General features: G+C 40.6%; 1 protein-coding gene across 3 annotated transcripts in view; it reads right to left on the bottom strand.

Annotated features, from left to right (window-relative positions):
- tbc1d20 (TBC1 domain family, member 20) overlaps nt 1-20,398 on the bottom strand; it is a 112,384-nt gene that overhangs the window by 61,423 nt on the left and 30,563 nt on the right. For all 3 annotated transcript variants that reach the window (XM_072243902.1, XM_072243892.1, XM_072243911.1), the window contains exons 4-7: nt 18,510-18,696; nt 10,967-11,068; nt 9,656-9,797; nt 7,905-8,083 (exon numbers count right to left, since the gene is read on the bottom strand). In XM_072243902.1, the coding sequence (XP_072100003.1) occupies nt 7,905-8,083; nt 9,656-9,797; nt 10,967-11,068; nt 18,510-18,696 (610 nt within the window). The remainder of the gene's footprint in view (nt 1-7,904; nt 8,084-9,655; nt 9,798-10,966; nt 11,069-18,509; nt 18,697-20,398) is intronic.

Here is a 20,398-nt window from a genome sequence, read left to right as displayed (position 1 = left end):
CTGGAGCCGGTAGTCGTTACCCAGTTTCTGCATGCCCTGTGGAATAAATTAGCCGAACACTGCCTTCTCTTGTAGTGAGATCACTGTGCGAATTATCCACTCAATTCCTCAAGATGAAGAAGTAGCTGAAAATTTCAAAACTAGGTGAGCAATTTACCTTCAACTGATGGGAAAAATAGATCAAATTAATCATGCAATCACAACACTGCAAAAAGCCCCATTCGCCTCATCATGTTTGTGCCAGGTGTTTGAAATGGTTATTCAATTAGTTCACTTCCCAGCCCATTCACTGTTGCCCTGTAAAATAATTAAATTCTTTTTTATTATTTCCAGAAACATACAGGTTAGTATGTTAATTGGTCATGAGTGTAATTGAGTGGCATGGTCTCATTGGCTGATGGGCCTGCTGCATCTCTAAATAAATTAAATATAAAAATTATCAAATTCCCATTTGAAAGTTATTACTGAATCTATTAGCACCAGAGTGTGGATTCCAGTGCAATAAGTAGCAAAAAAGAAAATCCTACCTTCCACATTGCTAATTGATTTAAATCAGTCTCTTCTGGTTATCGATCTACCTGCCAGTTTAAATTAGTTATTTTAATTTTTTTTCATAATTTTGAATACCACTTTAAGATTTACCATCCTAGAAGCTTCCCTACCTCTACTCTAAAAACAATCATCACTATGACAGAAGTCTCACAACTCTGCTTTAGTTCCCATAAATCTCTTCACCTTCTATTATTCTTCTCTGTCAATACTACATCCAGTTAAAAAAAATCCTTCCCCCTCCCCTCTTCTATTCCCCACTCTGACCTCTTCTCACCTGCCTATCACCCTTCTCCCCCCAGATCCCCTCCTCTTTCCCTTTCTCATCTATCAGATTCCTCCCTCTCCAGTCCTTTATCTTTCCTACGCGCCTGGCTTCACCTATCATCTTCTAGCTATCCTCCTCACCCTCACCCCCACCTTTTTATTATTGCGTCTTCCCCCTTCCTTTTCAGTCCTGAAGAAGGGTCCCAGCTATTCATTCACCTCCATAGATGCTGCCTGACCTGCTGAGTTCCTTCAGCATTTTCTGTGCGTTGTTCGAGACTTCCAGCATCTGCAGACTTTCAAATACTACGTACTGACCGACTTCACCCAACAAAATGGAGGTGGTTTTTTAGTGGTTACTAAATCATCATGGATGAAAAATAATGGCAGATGTAGCAAAGTGGATATCAAGAACTTAGATTTACATGAGACAACATCATACTTCAATCTGGCCTGCCGCTCTGAATTTATATTAATACAACAAACATTCAAACTGAAAAATCGTTCATTAATTTAATAATTCTTACCTTTAGCTTTCCCTGTCTTAATCTGCTGTTACAATGTAAAGGCTGCTGCATTTTCTGCCTGCCATTTATTTTGATCTTATAAAGCACCAGGTAAACAGTAAAACACACGCCTGGTCAGACTATAGACACAGCTTCTCGCTCTCACTTTTGCTTGGGACTGGATCGTTATGGAAAAACCAGGGTCAGAATCTAATTTGTGTCATCTAAACACGACAGAGTAGAGAATACATGGAGTTGGAGACAAATTGCCTTGTTGCTGTATCAGGCCCACTGTACTGCCCTTTAATGGTACATAACCAACACAGATATATCCACAGATGTCCTTCTTGCAAAATAATACATCCCCACTTGCTTATCAGCTTCAAGTGTAAAAATATTTACTGGTGAACTTAGGGCCAAACTACACTGGGGTGCTTTCTGCTTGTGAACATAACCTGCAAGGAAAAGAAGACATCAGTGAAAGCTCAGAGTTTAATACTGACTGCACTATCCACTATACTAGTCTATATGTAAAATGGCTTAATCTTCCCAGGTAACTTTGTACCAGTCTGAACTGTTTCCTCAGGCAACAAATAGAACTGTTATGTTACTTGGTCACTGCTGCTCACAACAAAAAAAAAGCAGTAGAACAGTAATATTAGTTTTAAAACAATTCTTAATTCATTTTCAAGATCTGGCCACCACTGGTAAAGTTAGCATTTGTTGCTGTCAAGACAGATTGGCAAGCAATCTTTTTGAATCACTTTTTGGTAAAGATGCTTCTACAGCGCTGTTGTAGAAGAAATACCAGCAACAATGACAATGTAGAAAACAGAGATATATTTCTAAGTCAGCTAGGCATGCAACTTGAAAGGGAATCTGCAAACAATGGTTTGCCCTTCTAGACAGTGGAGACTATTTCTGAGTAACTGCAAGCTAACAATTACAGTGTGTTTTGTAGGAGGGACATATTAACATACCATATATAAACTGTCCACGAATGGTGGCAGGAATGAATGCTTAAGGTAACACTCACAACACGCTGGAGGAACTCAGCAGATCGGGCAGCATCCATGGAAACGATCAGTCAACGTTTTGGGCCGGAACCCTTCATCAGGACTGAAGAGGGAAGGGGCAGAGGCCCTATCAAGAAGGTGGGGGGAGGGTGGGAAGGAGAAGGCTGGTAGGTTCCAGGTGCTCCTTACTGGTTTTTCACCTGGAACCTACCAGCTTTCTCCTTCCCACCCTCCCTCCACCTTTTTTATAGGGCCTCTGCCCCTTCCCTCTTCAGTCCTGACGAAGGGTTCCGGTCCGAAACGTTGACTGATCGTTTCCACGGATGCTGCCCGACCTGCTGAGTTCCTCCAGCGTGTTGTGAGTGTTGCTTTGACCCCAGCATCTGCAGAGTATTTTGTGTTTTGAATGCTTAAGGTAATTGATAAGATGCCAGTCAAGGGGTTGGTTTGCTCTGATCTGGTGTTGAGCTACATTCATCGACACAAATGGAAAGCATTTTATCGTGAACCTGATGTACTCTTATGGTACCAGTGTGCCTAGTCCCATTAAGTTCAATGTTGCCTCCCAAGAATGTTGATCAAGGAGCACTTAGCAATGAGATGACGAGTTTTTATAGCTGTTGTATTAGAAACCGTGGATACAGGCAGTACAAGTAGCCAAATCATAAACACAAGAGATGCTGTAAATGTTGAAGATCCAAAGTAACACACACAAAATGCAGAAGGAGTTCAGCAGGATCTATGGAAAGGAATGTAAGATTCCAGCTGAGATTATTCCTTTCCATAGATATTGCTTGACTTACTGTGTTTCTCCAGCATTTTGTTTGTGTTACAAGTAGCCAGAACTGCTGAGAAGAGTCATGTTGATTACAGATAAAGAGAAAAGAAATTAATCCAAATGTTATCAGAATAACAGAAAACACTTGTAAGTATTTACGTACCACAAAAAGTCCAAAATTTCAAATTCTATGGACCAGCACAATTCTACTCATCTTGTGAAATGTATCTGGGAAAGTGAATTCATGGTGGCGGAGATGGAGTGGCACTGTAGTGTAATGGTTAGCACAACACTTTACAGAACAGGAAACCCAGGTTCAATTCCCACCGCTGCCTGTCAAGAGATTGTAGATTCTCCCCGTAACCGCATGGGTTTCCTCTGGCTCCTCTGGTAATTGGTCATTGTAAATTGTCCCTTGATTAAGCTAAGGTTAAAATGGCGGATTGCTGGGCAGTGCAGCTCGAATGGCCAGAAGGGCCTACTCCATGTTGTATCTCAATAAACAAACAAAGGTGCTGTCAGAGTAACTGCAGACAAACCAAGAGATCAAAGTTTCTTCAAGGTTGAATGGTCACCGGCTATTTTAAACTATAGCATATATTTTTTTCTGGAGCATATATTAGCAAATATAACATGCGCTGAGTGCAGAGTAAAATGGGAAATATAAAATTGGCAGTTGAAGTGTGACATTCACAGATACAGACAATCACAGTATTCATGAGAATAACAGTTTAAAAGAACACTTCATTCTATTCAATCCACACCCAAAGCCTTCTGACATTTAGTCTTTGTGTACCAGAGCTACCTGGCAACTCAAAATTAAGAGTGTGTATATTCTACTACTTTGATCAATAATCAAAAGATGTGAGAGGTTATAAAAGAGAGTTGCAATGGGGCAGGGGGGTGGAATCAACCATCAGGAGGAATGCAGTAGATTCCGGTTAATTGGGCCATCGGTTAATCAGGGTAGTGGCTTATTTGGGACAACTCTTAAAGAACAAAAACTAAGCAAGATAATAGCCAGGATTGCCTTTGTTTATTTGCAATGTGATGCTGCTTAAATGGGACATGAGACTACTTCTGAACAGTTTCTAACCAGGGTCAGTCATGTGAACTTATGTGGCTGTTAAACACTACACCGTGCTTACAGCAAAGCTTTTAAATAGTGTCAGTTGTATGTGTGTGTTCAAAAAGCAGTGATTTTTGTCACCAATAGTTGGTGAGAAATGAGCAGTAAGACATTCTAGAAGTGTTTTGCTCACTGCGGTTTCAAGCATTCAAGCTTGGAGATGCCAGAGGGTGCTGTGAGTGAAAATAAAAATAATTTCACTACTTCTGCAAGTTAGGAACTATGTTGGATTTGAAGATATCGACAATCACCTTGAATGTTACAATAAAATTGAAGATTTGGAGGATGAAATCGTCAAAAGCATTGTATGAAGGCAGTCAATTATCTACACTAGATGTCTATGCTGATTTTGTCCATTTACAGACAATCAAAGAACACAGCAGTGTACACTGGATTAATTCCATTGTCAATAACTATTAGGAACTAACAGTTTTATTAGCACTGTAGTATCAATTTATTCTGTATTTCATTTAAATACACAATTTGTTAATCAGGTAAACAATAGCTTGTCTTTTTCATTTCCATGAAACTTTGGGTAATTCGGACAGCCACTTAATTGGGCCAAAATGTATTGGTCCTGAAGTGTCTCATTTAACTAATATCCATTGTATTAGCACTGAGCTCCAGTTGTCGCCCTTTGTTACTAATAGAACTTTAAGATTCCTTTCTGCGCTATACAAGTTGGGTGTGGCGGTCAGCACCAGCAACATCTGTAAGGAGTGAGTTTCCTCAGAGTGCTCTGGTTTCCTCCCATAGTACAAAGACCTACTGGTTGCTAAGTTAACTGGTCATTCTAAGTTGTCCCATGATTAAGCTAGGATTAAATCGGGGAATTTCCGACGGTGTGGCTCAAAGGTCAACCAATTCTCCAGGTTCGGGGGTTCAGCTCAGGGCTAACAACCTTGACTGTTAAAACAAAATTGTTACAGAAACAGCAATGAAAAATCCTGCATCTGAGTGTGATGGTATTCCTAAGCCTCCACCTGGGACTTGCATGACTGACTGTAGTGAAAACTGAGAGGAAGCTACTGACATGATGAAGGAAGCCCTGAATACCACCAGAGATGAAGGACCTTCATTGCTGTCCTAAACACCAGTGGTGTGATGGGCAGTAAAAACCATGGGTGCACAGTGGCTGCAGTTAAACACCCCAACTACTCTGATCACATTTTACAAATTTACAATCTCTGTCTCTGCCAATTTTATCTGTTATACCATGAGCTATTATTTTCTGCAATAACATTTGACATCAAAGACCTCTGAAAATCTAAGTGCGGTCTGTACACTGGTTCCTCTATATCAGGGGTTCCCAACCTTTTTTATGCCATGGACCAATACCATTACACAATGGGTCAGTGCACTCCATGTTGGAAACCCTCCTCAATATCAATGGCTGGGCAGTTTCTCTAGAACCAGGGTTCCCATATTTTTTATGCCATAGACCAATACCATTAAGCAAGTGGTCCGCGGACCCTAGGTTGGGATCCCCTGCTCTAGAAGATATACATGCCAGTTTTAACTAACCAAGTTCAATGCTGGCAACTATACAGAAAGCCCTCCCTCAAAATGCACCAGTCTTTATAAAAGCCACGTAACAATCATTTTGTAGTCTACAGGCGAATGACAAAAATCACATTTAAAATTTCTGCAGTCTTCCAAAGCCTGTGTTTCTTTTCAACAATTTTCACCTGAACAGAGGAAATTGGCTAATCTGTAGTTGATGAACCCTAGGCTTTTACAACTTCCCTGTACACATCTTTTACAAGTATTTACAGTGGGCTAGATAGGCTGAAGGGTTTGTTTCATTTCTGTAGAAAGGATCTGTAGTGTTTAGATTGACTCCTCTTACTGATCCTAGCGGTGTGCTTCTCAAATAGCCTCTGCCAACCAAGTCCAGCTCCTGGCCTTCACATGTGGCTGAGCTACTAAAGCCAGCAGAACCACTTCTATTGACAGAAGGGGTAAAAGCGGGTTACTGGCACTTTAAAACCAGTCGCTTCAGGCAGATGGGGCTTATCAGCCATGGTTGGCATCTAATCTAGGAGAAGGAAAACTCAGATCTCAAATCTCTGTTGTCTTGCTACTATATACACAAATGGGGAAGGCTTTGGGAGAAAACCCCAAAGAAAAATCCGGAGCTGGAGTCACTTAGACTGTCCTACATTGAGTTCAATGCTGACTGGCAGCTCCTGCAATGACAGTAATGCCAAACTGTATTGGTCTCTGCCGCTCCTTTGGACTCATCAGCTGCTTGGAGAGGGGGAGCCTACTACATGGGCAACAGCTTGCACTCCATATTGTACTGCTTTGGCTTACGTACGATGGCTAGGATGCAATATTCATATTCAACCCCGACCAACAGAGGGTTTCATAGACTGCCTTGAATTTTCCATTCTAATTGTTGTGATTTTATTACTAAATGCAAGTTTGAAAGACTGAAATACTTCCGAAGCTTTTGGATCATTTGTGACTCAATCATTAAAATATACCAACATTTCCCCTCTCTCTACACATGGTGGAGACACTGTACAATCATGTACGCTCCAACCCAGATCAGCCTGACAATCTCTTGGCAACCAAAGGGAGAAGCAAATTACATTGCGACTCCCCATTAGATTTTATGCTGCTCAAGGGATACATATAAATAACTTAATTCAAGATATGTGGAAAAAAATCCAAACAAAAACAAGGCAGCAAATATTTCATGCATTTGTAACAAAACCATGAAGACAGAAACGTTTAAAGACAAATGCACTCAAAAATTGAATTATGAAATTTATGGAAAATTCTTCAGAGATGTAATTTTCTAGGTAGAATATCCTAATTTTGATGCAAATATATTCAAAGTGAAGCCAATCAGGTGCAGAATATAGAGTACTATAGTGCACCACTGAGATAATTTGTTTGACCATGCATCTCTTTCCTATATTTAGCATCATTTGCTCTTTTCTTTAGATATAATTAATTAGATATAATTAGATATGCTTTTAATTAGATATAAAGAGATTAATGTCAAAGATTGATTTCATAAAGTCAAAGGGCCCAATAGCTATCCCTTTCCTCAGTATTCTTTCCTGCAATTCTCATGAAAAGTTTGTGCTACAATTTTTAACAATTCCTTACATAAATAAATTTGACTGGTTTACATGAACCCTGTGGTAAAAGAAGTGGGCATCTGAGTGAACAGCACAATGTCTCTCAGCCATCACCAGTTTATTCGGCTAAATAAGCAAAAAAAGTAGCAACAAAACCTTACAGTGGCTATAGGAAATATCATGCAATCCAGAAATGACGTCAGTCACTCCAGCATTCCTTGAGATAAAAGCAAGTTAAACATACTCTAATTCTAGTCTCACCCATCCTCAGTGGAAAAAGCCTGCTTGCATTTACCCTATGTATACCTTTAGTAAAACTTCTTTACAGCCAATATACCCATGGAAGGAATTGTTAAAAATTGTAAACAAAGACTGATGATTTTCACAAGAGCAGAGAGGGAACAGTCTGGGGTAGAAAGTGGATTTTTGACTTTGACGTAGAAGAGAGAGAGAGGCTAAACCTACTTAAGCTTATACAATGAATGTTACTCCAAGAGTAAATGAAAGAATTTAATTTCACTTTAAATTCATGTATTAATTTGCCCTGAATCTACTGATTCTTACCTTTCTTTTTGGGCAACTTCTCTGGAAAGTTCAGATGGAGGAAACTGAACAAAGAGGTCACCAGCACGGCTGATCAGAGTCTCATATGGCAGGTCCTGTGGAATCTGCGATAGCAGATGGTGGACAGCAGCCATGTCACATTCACTCTCCAGGACTTCATTACCTCGGTACAATACGATCTAGAGAATTAAGTAAACAAAACATAATATGGATGCCAAACCCTTAATATCCATGTTAATGACCCCTAACATGATAACTGACAATAAAAACAGCTGGGAAACGATCAGAAAGAAAGCTGAAAAAAAAATGGAGGTGGCACGGTAGCTTACTGATTAGAGCAACACCATTACAGGTTGGGGCAACAGAGTTTGGTGTTCATTTCTGGCATCATCTGTAAGGAGTCTGTATGTCCTTGCCATGAAAAGTGTGGGTTTCCTCAGGGTGCTCTGGTTTCCTCCCACAGTCCAAAGATGTACTGGCTGACCATAAGACATAGGAGCAGAATTAGGCAACTTGGCCCATCAGGTCTGCTCCACCATTTCATCATGGCTGATCCAATTTTTCTCTCAGCCCCAATCTCCTGCCTTCTCCCTGTATCCTTTTATGCTCTGACCAATCAAGAATCTATCAACCTCTGCCTTAAATATACATAAAGACTTGGCCTTCACAGTTGCCTGTGGTAAAGAATTCCACAGATTCACCACTCCTTGACTAAAGAAATTCCTCCTCATCTCTGTTCTAAAAGGACGCCCCTCTATTCTGAGGCTGTGTCCTCTGGTCTTAGACTCCCCCACTATAGGAAACTTTCCTGTAATACAGTGGGCTCATAGCTTGTTAAGCAGCCTCATGTGTGGCACCTTGTCAAAATCCAAGTACACAACATCACTGATTCTCCTTTGTCTAACCTGTTTGTTATTTCTTCAAAGAATTCCAACAGATTTGTCAGGCAAGACTTTCCCCTGAGAAAACCATGCTGACTATGGCCTATTTTATCATGTGCCTCCAAGTAACCTGAGACCTCATCCTTAATAATCCACTCCAACATCTTCCCAACCACTGAGGTCAGACTAACTGGCCTATAATTTCTTTCTTTTGCCCCTCTTCTTTCTTTAATAGTGGAAAGACTTTCGCAATTTTCCAGTCTTCTGAAACCATTCCAGAATCTAATGATTCTTGAAGGATCATTCCACAATCTCTTCAGCCATCTCTTTCAGAACTCTGGGGATTTCCAGGTGACTTATCTACCTTCAGACCTTTCAGTTTCCCAAGAAGTTAGTTGGCTGATAGGTAGGTTAATTAGTCATTGTAAATTGTCCTGTGATTAGGCTAGGATTGAATTGGGGCTGCTAGGGCCGAATCTGCGCTGTATCTTTAAATAAATAAGGCAAAAGACTCTGCAGATGCTAGAAATCCTAAGCAACACAAAATGGCAGAGAAACTCAGCAGGTCAGGTATCATCTACAGAGAGGAATTAAGAACCAACATTTCAGGCAGAGACCCTTCATCAGGACTGCCATGAAGGGTCTCAGCCCAAAAAAGCCAACTCTTTATGCCTCTCCATAGAAAGAAAGCTACCAGTTTTTTTCCTATTGCGTTAAGCATTCAATACTGTGGCATTCAAAAATTTAAGTGAGCAACTCCAATATTCCCAATTCGGTTGATTTGGTGTTGAAAAATCTAAATCTTTCTGGAATTCTGAATAGATTAATTTTCTTGTTTCAATACAATTAAGGAGGGAAAAATGCACCTACCACTGCTGCAAAATAGATTGGCATTAATGGATGGCACGCCAGGAAGAAGTCATATAACCGAACTACATGCCGGAAATCTGAAAGCACGTGACCAAACCACGTTATTAGCCAGCTCAAGGCGAAAATTGTCCCAACTTCAGCTCTACAAAGACAAAGGAGCAGGAAACAGAAACATCTTTAATGCACCATTGGGAGATGTTTATCACCAGTTTAGGACAGAATGTCAAGCTTCTTTCATTTCATACATGCTTGCACGATCCTGCAGTGGCGAAAATTTTCCCCTCATTGTTGCCTACATAAAGCATTGTGCTGAATAGTAAAACATTATTTTGAATTACAAAGTTACAAGAAAGTAATATTCTCATTCATTGCCTTTCTAAAATATTGAAAACTAATTTAAAAATCCCAGACACGAAATTCTGCAGATACCACAAATACGGAATAACACACAAAATGCTGGAGGCACTCAGCAAGTCAGGCAGCATGTACGGAGAGGAATAAACGGTCGATGGTTTCTACCGAGACCGTTTATCAGGTATCAATGGAGGGACTTGGCCCAAAGTGTCAACTTTAAAATTCCCAGAGTGCATTGCTGTAAGTCTTGAAGGTTTTCTTTACAGGTGATTGCTAGTAAATCAAAAGAAACAAATTAAGAACTTAAGGTTTCCTATTCCCAGAGCACACCGGAGTGAAGATCAGCTATTTTATGAAATGATTCCCTATCTCTTATAATGTTACAAAGAATTGATCAGACATCTGTTGACTTCTCTAACATTTTTTCATTAATTAGATTTGGTACGGCCAATATTTACATACCAGATTTTTGGTCTAAAGCAGGAGTTTCCAACCTATGGTCCATGAACCCTTTGGTTAATGGTAAGAGGCCATGGCATAAAAAAAAGGTTGTGAACCCCTGGTCTAAAGGTAAGTTTTCTACTCCCAATTCAAATTCTCCCACTACCAAAAGCTTTAAATTTGTGAAGACCAAACTCATCATGGGGAGTTGTTGGAATACTGGAAAGCTTCGGTCCATAATACAGCCCATGTCACGTATTCCTGATTCAGTCATTTGCAACAGAATGCTTACTTCTTCTCTGCAAGTTCTTCAAAGGAAAAAACAAGAAAAGCACCTTTAAACTGAGATAGCCAAACCCCTAGCAGGAAGATGATTTCAGATTTTTGCAACTGTTGCCTGGACAGAATCCAGACATGGGAGATAAAGCTTGGGAAGCCCACAGGTCAGGTGATATTTGCAGGAGTTCCCAAGTTTGGAAACCACTTACTGTAATGAACTCAAATCAAGACACTCACTTTTGCATGAAGTCATGTACTTCCGGGTTCACTTTCTCTATTATTGGCATAAGGTAATTTAAAATGTGTTTTGTATTGTCCATGGTTGGGTCCATAAAATCCCTGTAAAATAAAAAAAATGTTTAACTTACAACACAGCTAGGTATGAATTAGGCAGAATGTTTAGCTGTTAAAATCACTTTAAAATATGAACAGTTGAAATACCTATTTGAAAATAAAATTACTACACTACGTCTTTGAAGGATCAGAGAAAAACAGTGAGAAAAATACACACTTATGAGTGTTAAATCAGGGGTCCCCAACCTTTTCTGCACCGCGGACCCGTTTAATATTGCCAATATTCTTGCAGACCGGTCGACCGGGTAAGGGTGTGTACAAGGAGGGTTAAACTCACCTCAACAGGTCTTTTACAGTTAGGGTTGCCAACTTTCTCACTCCCAAATAAGGGACAAAAGTAGCAGTTAAATCCTGGGACACTTTACCCCAGGAAAGACTACCATGACCATGAAGCCTTGCACATGCGTGTCGTGCGCATGTAATGCGCACATGTGCGTACGTGCCAATTTTTTCCCCACAAATGGATTTTGCCTTCATCTTCCTGACTACACTGTACATACATTATTTCTATTTTATATAGGCTGTGTATTTATCATATCATTCCTGCTTTTACTACATGTTAGAGTTATTTATTTTCAGTTTTATGTGTTATTAGGTATGATTTGTTAGGTTATTCTTTGGGTCTGGGAACGCTCAAAAATTTTTCCCATATAAATTAATGGTAATTACTTCTTCGCTTTACGCCATTTCGGCACGAAAGGTTTCATAGGAACGCTCTACCTTAGCGGGGGAAATATGGGACAAACCAATTTAGCCCAATATATGGGATGTCCCGGCAAATACGGGACAATTGGCAACCTTATGTTCAAGTTCAACAGTACGTGACAGGGAATGAGGAAAGGTGCAGCTGACTCATATCGTTTCCTCACGCCCCGGTAGCACATGCTTTGCAGCCCGGTGGTTGGGAACTGCTATGTTAAATGATTGCAATCTAACCTCACTGGGTTTAGGTCATTCATCTGTATAACAATTCACAAAATAGATATCACTGAGCAAACATTAAAATCTCGTGAGACCATGGAAAATAAAAAAATACTCCCATATGAACATCTTTTACTTTTTACAACCCCCACCAATCCACTAGTCACTGAGATAGATGATAAAAGACCCATTTTCTGTGCATGATTATTTTCAGTCTTCAGAAATCTTTCAAAGTTTAAAGTACATGTATTATCAAAGTACATACAGTTTGTCACCATATACTACCCTGACATTCATTTTTTGCAGACATTCACAGTAAACGCAAAGAAACACAAATCAATGAAAAACTGCATACAACAAGCACAGACAAGAAAAATGAATGTGCAAAAGACAACAAACTCTGCAAATACAAAAAAAGCAAAATAATAATAATAAACAATAAATATCTTAAACATTAGTTGTAGAGTCCTTGAAAGGGAGTCCATAGGATGAGGAATGACTTCAGTGTTGGCTAAGTGAAGTTATTCCCCGGTTCAAGAGTCTGATAGTTGAGGAGGAACAACTATTCTTGAACCAGGTGGTGTTGGACCTGAGGCTCCTGTACCTCCTCCCTGATGATAGAAGCAAGAAAAGTGCATGGCTTGGATGGTGGGGGTCCTTGATGATGGATGCTGTTTTCTTGCGACAGTGTTCCCTGTAGATATACTCAACGGTGGGGAGAGCTTTACCTATGAGAGACAGGGCTGTATCCACTACTTTTGTAGGCTTCTCCATTCAAGGACATTGGTGCTTCCATACCAGACCGTGATGCAACCAGTCAGGACACTAAGTTTGTCAGAATTTTAGATGACATGCCAAATCTTCACAAACTTCTAAGTAGAGACGCTGCCGTGCTTTCTTCGTAATGGCACTTCCATGACAGGTCCTCTGAAATGATGATAACACCTAGGAATTTAAAGTTGTTGATCCTCTCCACCCCTGATCCCCTGATGAACACCGGCTCATGGACCTCTGGTTTGCCCCTGCTGAAGTCAACAAGCAACTCCTTGGTCTTTATGACATTGAAGGACAGGTTGTAGTTGCTGCACCATTTCACTAGATTTTCAATCTCCCTCCTTAATGCAGATTCGTCACTACTTTTGATCTGGCCAATGTCAGTGGTGTTGTCAGCAAACTTAAATATGCCATTGGAGCTGGGCTTAGCCTCATAGACACAAGTATGAATTGAGTGCTTAGCCTCCTGCTGTACATAGCTTGTGGTGCACCTGCGATGATGGAGATTGTGGAGGAGATTTTGTCACCAATCAAAACTGATTGGGGCTTGCAAGTTTGGAAGTAGAGGATCCAAATGCAAATGAAGGTATGGAGACCAGGTCTTGAAGCTTATTGATTAGTTTAGAAGGGATGATAGCACTAAATGCTGAGCTGAAGTCTATGAAGAGCATCCTGATGTATGCATCTTCGCTGTCCAGATATTCCAGGTTTGAGTGAAGAGCCAATGAGATGGTACCTGCTGTGGATTTGTTGCTCCAGTAAGCAAATTAGAGTGGATCCAAGTCACTTTTCAGGCAGGAGTTGATATGTTTCATCACCTACCTCTAAATACACTTCATTACTATGGACGTAAGTGCTACAGGGCATTTGTATAGGGGAACGCTTTGCATTTGGTGATCACAATGCCATTACTTTCAAAGTAAATATCCAAAAATTTAGGTATGGTCCGCAGGTTGAGATTCTGAATTGGTGAAGGGCAAATTTTGATGGTATTGGGTCAGGCTGTTTTCTGGCAAAGGTGTACTTGGTAAGTGGGAGGTCTTCAAAAATGCTATTTTGAGAGCAGAAAGTTTGTATATGTCTGTCAGAAAAAAAGGTAAGTATAACAAGTGTAGGGAACCTTGGTTTTCAAGACATATTGAGACCCTGATTAAGAAAAGGAAAGGAGGTACAGAGTAAGTTTTGACACATAGGAACACGTGAGGTGCCTATGAAGCACAAGAAATGCCAGAGAACACTTAAGAAAGAAATCAGGAGGGCTAAAAGGCGGCAAATGGTTGTCCTAGCAGCAAGGTGAAGGAGAACCCTAAGGGATTCTTTAAGGTTGGACAAAATTGCTCCTCTGGGAGATTGGAATGGTAATCTATGTGTGGAGCCAAAAGAGATGGGGGAGAGCTTAAATAATTTTTTTGCATCTGTATTTACAGGAGACTGACACAGAATCTATAGGAGTTAGGCAAAGTGGCATTAATTTCATGAACCCTATACAGATCACAGAGGAGGAGGTGTTTGCTACCGAGGCAAATCAGGGTGGATAAATCCCCAGGCCTGACAAGATGTTTCCTCAGACCCAACGGGAGGTAAGTGCAGAAACTGCCAGGATCCCAAGAAGAGTTATCTTAAGCATCCTTAGTGATGGGTGAGGTGCTGGAAGATTGGAGGACAGCCAATGTTGTTCTGCTGTTTAAGAAAGGCCCTATACATAACCCAGGAAATTATAGGATGGTGAATCTGACATCAGCACTGGTAAAGTTATTGGAAGGTATTCTAAGGGACCGGATATTTAAGCATTGTGATAGACATGGACTGATTAAGATTAGTCATCATAGTTTCTTAAACAGTTTATGGAAGTTACTAGGAAAGTGGATGAAGACAAGGCAGTGGATGCTGTCTACATGGACTTTAGCGTGGCATTTGCCTAGGTCCCAAATGGGAGGTTGGTCAAGAAGGTTTAGTCGCTCAGCATTCAAGATAAGGCAGTAAATTAGATTACACATTGACTTTGTGCGAGAAGCCGGAGTGTGGTAGTAGATGGTTGGCTCTCTGACCTGAGGCCTGTACCTAGTGTAGTGTTACAGGGATTGGTGCTGGTTATGTTGTTGTCTGTCATCTAAAATCAACGATCTGGATGAATATGTAATTAACTGGATTAGTAAATTTGCTGATGACTCCAAGATTGGGGGTGTAGTAGACAGCGAGGAAGGTTATCATGGGTTGTAGAGGGATCTGGATCAGCTGGAAAAATGGCAGATGGAATTTAATGCAGACAAGTGCGAGGTATTGTACTTCGGTAGGACCAACCAGGCTAGGTCTTATACAGTGAATGGTAGGGCACTGAGGAGTGTGGCAGAACATAGGGATCTAGGAACAGAGGTCCATAATTCGTTGAAAGTAGAGTCATAAAGAAAGCTTTTGGCACATTGGCTTTCATAAATCAAAGTACTGAGTACAGGAAATGGAATGTTATGTTGAAGTTGCACAAGATATGGCTGAGACCTAATTTGGAGTATTGTGTGTAGTTTTGGTCACCTACATATAGGAAAGATGTAAATAAGGTTGAAAGAGTGCAGAGAAAATTTACAAGGACATAGCCGGTTCTAGAGACCCGAGTTATAAGGAAAGATTGAAGAATGAGGGGAGATTTGATAGCGGTATATAAAATTATGATGGGTATAGATAGAGTGAATGCAAGCAGGCTTTTTCCACTGAGGCAAGGGGAGAAAAAAAACCAGAGGACATGGGTTAAGGGTGAGGGGGGAAAAGTTTAAAGGGAACATTGGGGGAGGGGCTTCTCCACACAGAGAGTGGTGGGAGTGTGGAATGAGCTGCCAGACGAGGTGGTAGATGCAGGTTCTTTTTTAACATCTAAGAATAAATTGGACAGATACGTGGATGGAAGGTGTGTGGAGGGATATGGTCCGTGTGCAGGTCAGTGGGACTAGGCAGAAAATGGTTCGGCACAGCCAAGAAGGGCCAAAAGGCCTGTTCCTGTGCTGTAGTTTTTCTATGGTTTCTAAGTTAGTACTGTATTCCTTAGAACATAGAAGATAGAGGGGAGATTTGATAGAGGTATACAAAATTATGAGGAGTATAGATAGGGTAAATGCAAGCAGGCTTTTTCCACTGAGGTTGGGTGGGACTGCAATCAGAGGTCATGGGTATAGGGTGAAAGGTTTAAGGGGAACATGAGGGGAAACTTCTTCACTTAGAGGGTCCTAAAAGTGTGGAACAAGTTGCCAGCACAAGTGGTGCATGCAAGCTGAATTTCAACATTTAAGTGGTATGGATAGTTACATGGATGGTAGGGGTATGGAGGGCTACTGGTCCCAGATCAATGGGAGTAGGCAGTTTAAATGGTATCAGCATTGACTAGATGGGCCGAAGTGCCTATTCCTGTACTGTACTGTACTTTCTTTGATTCTATGATAGTCATTGAGGTAGGTCACCACATTCTTCTTGGATACTGGTATAATTGAAGCCTGCTTGACATAGGTGGGTATCTCAGACTGCTGAGTCAAAAGGTTAAAGATATTAATGAATAGTCCAGCCAGTTAATTAGCACGGTATTTAGTGCTCAGCCAGGTACCCATCTGGATCAGATGCATTCCACAGATTCACCCTCCTAAAGGATGTTCTCACATCAGCCTCAGAGACTGAAATCACAGGGTCATTGGGAGCAGTGGGAGTGTGTGAAGATTCCTCCATATTTTTCATGGTATTGAGCTCATCTGCGAGTGAAGCCCTGTTGTCACACATGTCATTTGGTTTTTCTTTGTAGGAGGTAATAGCATCCAAGCCCTGCCACAACTATTGAGCATCCTTCTGTGATTCAAGTTTGGTCTGGAATTGCTATTGTAGACTCCATGAATTCCAAGATGTGAGATTCCTGCAACCATAACCAATGTTTTATTTCACTGTGAACAAAAGTAAGCTCATGTGCTCCCTGTAGCATACATTAAATTAAATGTACAGAATACAAATGAACCATGAAATGTCACGCTGATTAACTGCAGGAATTTTCATAGGGCAAATCATTTAATTACAAAACCTGCAAATGTTTGTTTCTCTTTCGTCTCTGGTGAATACATCATTTTATTTATTTCTTCTGTTAGAACATTTCAATCCATGGACAAGGGCCAGATTTAAGAAGACACAATTACAAGATATTTTTAAGTGGGCTGAATCTTGAAATTGAAGGAGAAAAATTTATTACACAATACAGATTTGCAAGATAATTTGCACGCAATTTGCTGATCTAATAAATTTTTCTATTGGTGAGCATTGCCTAGCAATACTGGATCATCATAGAACTGGCTAAACTCCACACCAACTGAAGTCTATAGCAGTTAACCTTTCAAATAAGTGTTGCTTGTTAAACCATTCCCTCCACAACAATGCTCCCCAAGTTCAAAGTAAATTTATTATCAAAGTACGTACATGTCACTATATACTGCCCTGAGATTCGTTTTCTTACAAGCATTTATAGTAGGCCAAAGAAATTCAATAGAATCAATGAAAAACTACATAAAAGGCTGCCAAGCAACCAATGTGCAAAAGACAAATGGTGCAAATACAAAAAAAAGCAAAAAAAATTAATAAATAAACAAATAGATAATACTGAGAACATGAGCTGTAGTCTTTGAAAGTAAGTCCTCAGATTTATTACTTATTATTTTCACAGTTTGTCTTCTTTTGAATATTGGTTGCTTGTCAGTCTTTGTGTGTAGTTTTGCACTGATTCTATTGTATTTCTTTTCACTATAGTGAATGCCTGCAAGAAAATGAATCTCAGGGTTGTATATAGTGACATATATGTACTCTGATAATAAATTTACTTTGAACTTTGAAATCAATGCATTGGCAGAAGTGGAACACTGCTGCTGCGAAGATCAAGTTTAAATTGAGACAGCTTTAATAAGGTAACAAATTTTCATTTAAAAGCTGAAGTTTGAACTAAAGAAAACAAGGGGGCAAGGAATGATGGGTAAAAACCTGGCACCATTGGTTCTTTGGTGGTGCCAAACTAGTAGTTTTACTTGACTATTGTATCTTACTCCTATTAATATCTACACTTTGGTTTACATGTTTTTGTACATGTAGTATACTAAGAGATGGAAACTGAATCCGATAAGCTAAGTGTGAGGTTAGAAGGAACCTGGAGAGTTTCAACTCCACGCCATAATCTACACCCAGCTACACAATCTACTGTCCGGTCTCCTGTGCTGGCCAAATAACCAGCCCATGTTACCAACTAATGGGTGAGACAGATGCCAAAGTATTGTGATTTCTGAATAATTATGTGCCGGATTATAGGAGTTTAAATGTACAGATATAAAAATCTGTAAGCTCCATGTATAAACAAGCTGCCTGAATACATTTAAGTTAGGCACGTAGCTAAGGGATCGTGCACTGTCCTTTGGAGATAGTTGCAAGATGTCCGATGTAAAGCCAAGGCCATCCTTCTTGCTATAGATACAAACGTTGTTCTCTTTACAAGATATGGAAGAAATTCTGACCAATTGTAGAATTCCCAAATGAATGATTATGCAATCTAGAACAGAAATGAAAACTAAAACAGCAATGAAAGGATGGCAAACAAATTGCTGGAAGGAATGATAGCTGGGGCTGGAAGAAGCAAATTTTGCCTGGCAGATTAACATGACCTTTCTAAACTGAGTACAGCAAAGTGTAGAAACATTAACACAATTAAAAACAGTTATGTACCAAATACCTGAGGTGATGTGTGGACAGTTTCTCCACCAGGGCTGTTGCCATTCTCTCACCAACAACCAGAAGGAAGGTGACCACGATGTCATGGTAACCCTGGTAATAGTGCAGCTGGGGATTTTTCTTCAGTACCTCCAAGATGCTGTCAATCAACTCTTCTTGAAGCACCTCACGTTCTGCATCCGGCATTCCTACAAATTATTGTTGATCAATAATAAATATTTGCCAAAAAGTACAAAGTCTCACTATTTCTCCATGTTGACAACAGGAACAAGTTGAGGATTGATAGTCAGAGGCTTTTTCCCAGGGATGAAATGACTATCACGAGAGGGCACAGTTTTAAGGTGCTTAGAAGTAGGTACAGAGGAGATGTCGGGGTTAACTTTTTTTTTAAATGCAGAGAGTGGTGAGTGCGTGGAATGGGCTGCCAGCGATGGTGGTGGAGGCAGAAATGATCGGGTCTTTTAAGAGACTCCTGGATAGGTACATGGAGCTTAGGAAAATAGAGGGCTATGGGTAACCCTAGGTAATTTCTTAAGTACATGCTTGGTACAGCATTGTGGGCCAAATGGCTTGTATTGTGCTGCAGTTTTTCTATGTTTCTAAGTCAGATTGTCCAGAAATAAGGACAGCTACCATAAGTCCAGTAAAAAGTCAAAATAAGTTCAAAGTTCAACAACATTAATGGTGGCTTCAATCAGCATGAGGTTTAATAAGAGACTTCCAGGACTTTTCAACAGGTTGCAATCATTATAAAAGGTTGTTCGTTGGTGACGCAGCGCAAAGTTTAAAGGGAACTTGGGTGCTTTTTAAACTTTCCGGCAGACTGCAATTATAATGCTACATTGGGCACTCTGCAGTGCCCAATTAAAAAGAAGAGAGTTGTAAATGGAGTGGCCAATGTGTGAGTGAAGACTGTTAGAATGGTCAGACTTTGGTTCAACAGACATAGGTGAGAACAGGCTTGGGCTAGCACAGGCAGAAGCTCTAAGTAAGTTTCTATTTAGTTTTTTTTCCTGTTGGTACATAGCTAGTGCGCTGAAAATGAATCCAGAGTTAGCAGTATGTTCCTTGTGTGAGATGTGGAAACTCTGGGAGACCTCAAGGCTCCCTGATAACTACATCTGCACGAAGTACACAGAGCAACAGCTCCTTAGAGATAGTGTTAAAGAACTGGACCTACAGCTGGATAACCTTCCGCTAATTCGCAAAAAAGTGGAGGTAATAGATAGGACCTACAGGGAGATAGTCACCCTTAAGTTGCAGGAGGCAGGTATCTGGGTGACTGTCAGGAGAGGCAGCCAGTGCAGAGCACCTTCCTCAATGATAAGTATATTGCATTGGGTACTTCTGGGAGGTGGGGGAAAACAGCTGACCAGGGGAAGCCGCAGCAACTTGATCTCTGGCACTGAGCCTGTCTCTGTGGTTCGGAAGGGAAGTGTAAGAGAAGTACAGTAGTGACAGGAATTCCATAATTATAGAGCAGACAGCCGATTCTGTGGACATGAAAGAGGCACCCGGATGATAGGTTGCCTCCCAGATGCCAGGCTCAGAATGTCTTGTTTCGGGTCCACAGCATTCTAAAGGGGGCTGATGAACAGCTAGATTTCATTGGTACCAACGATACAGGTAGGAACAGGGAGGAGGTCCTGAAGAGAGAATACAGGGAGTTAGGTAGAAAGCTGACAAACAGGACCTCCAGGGTAGTAATCCCTGGATTGCTGCCTGTGCCACATACCAACAAGGGCAAGAATAAGCTGTTTTTGCAGATGAATGTGCAGCTGAATTGGTGCAGCGAGCAGGACTTCAGATTTTTGGATCATTGGGATCTATTCTGGAGAAGGTATAACCTGTACAAAAAGAACAAGTTACACCTGAACCCAAGGAGGACCA

This window comes from Mobula birostris, chromosome 2 (assembly GCF_030028105.1).
Source record: "Mobula birostris isolate sMobBir1 chromosome 2, sMobBir1.hap1, whole genome shotgun sequence".
In the NCBI taxonomy this organism is placed as follows: Eukaryota; Metazoa; Chordata; class Chondrichthyes; order Myliobatiformes; family Myliobatidae; genus Mobula; species Mobula birostris.
This window is presented reverse-complemented; position numbering and strand designations above follow the sequence as displayed.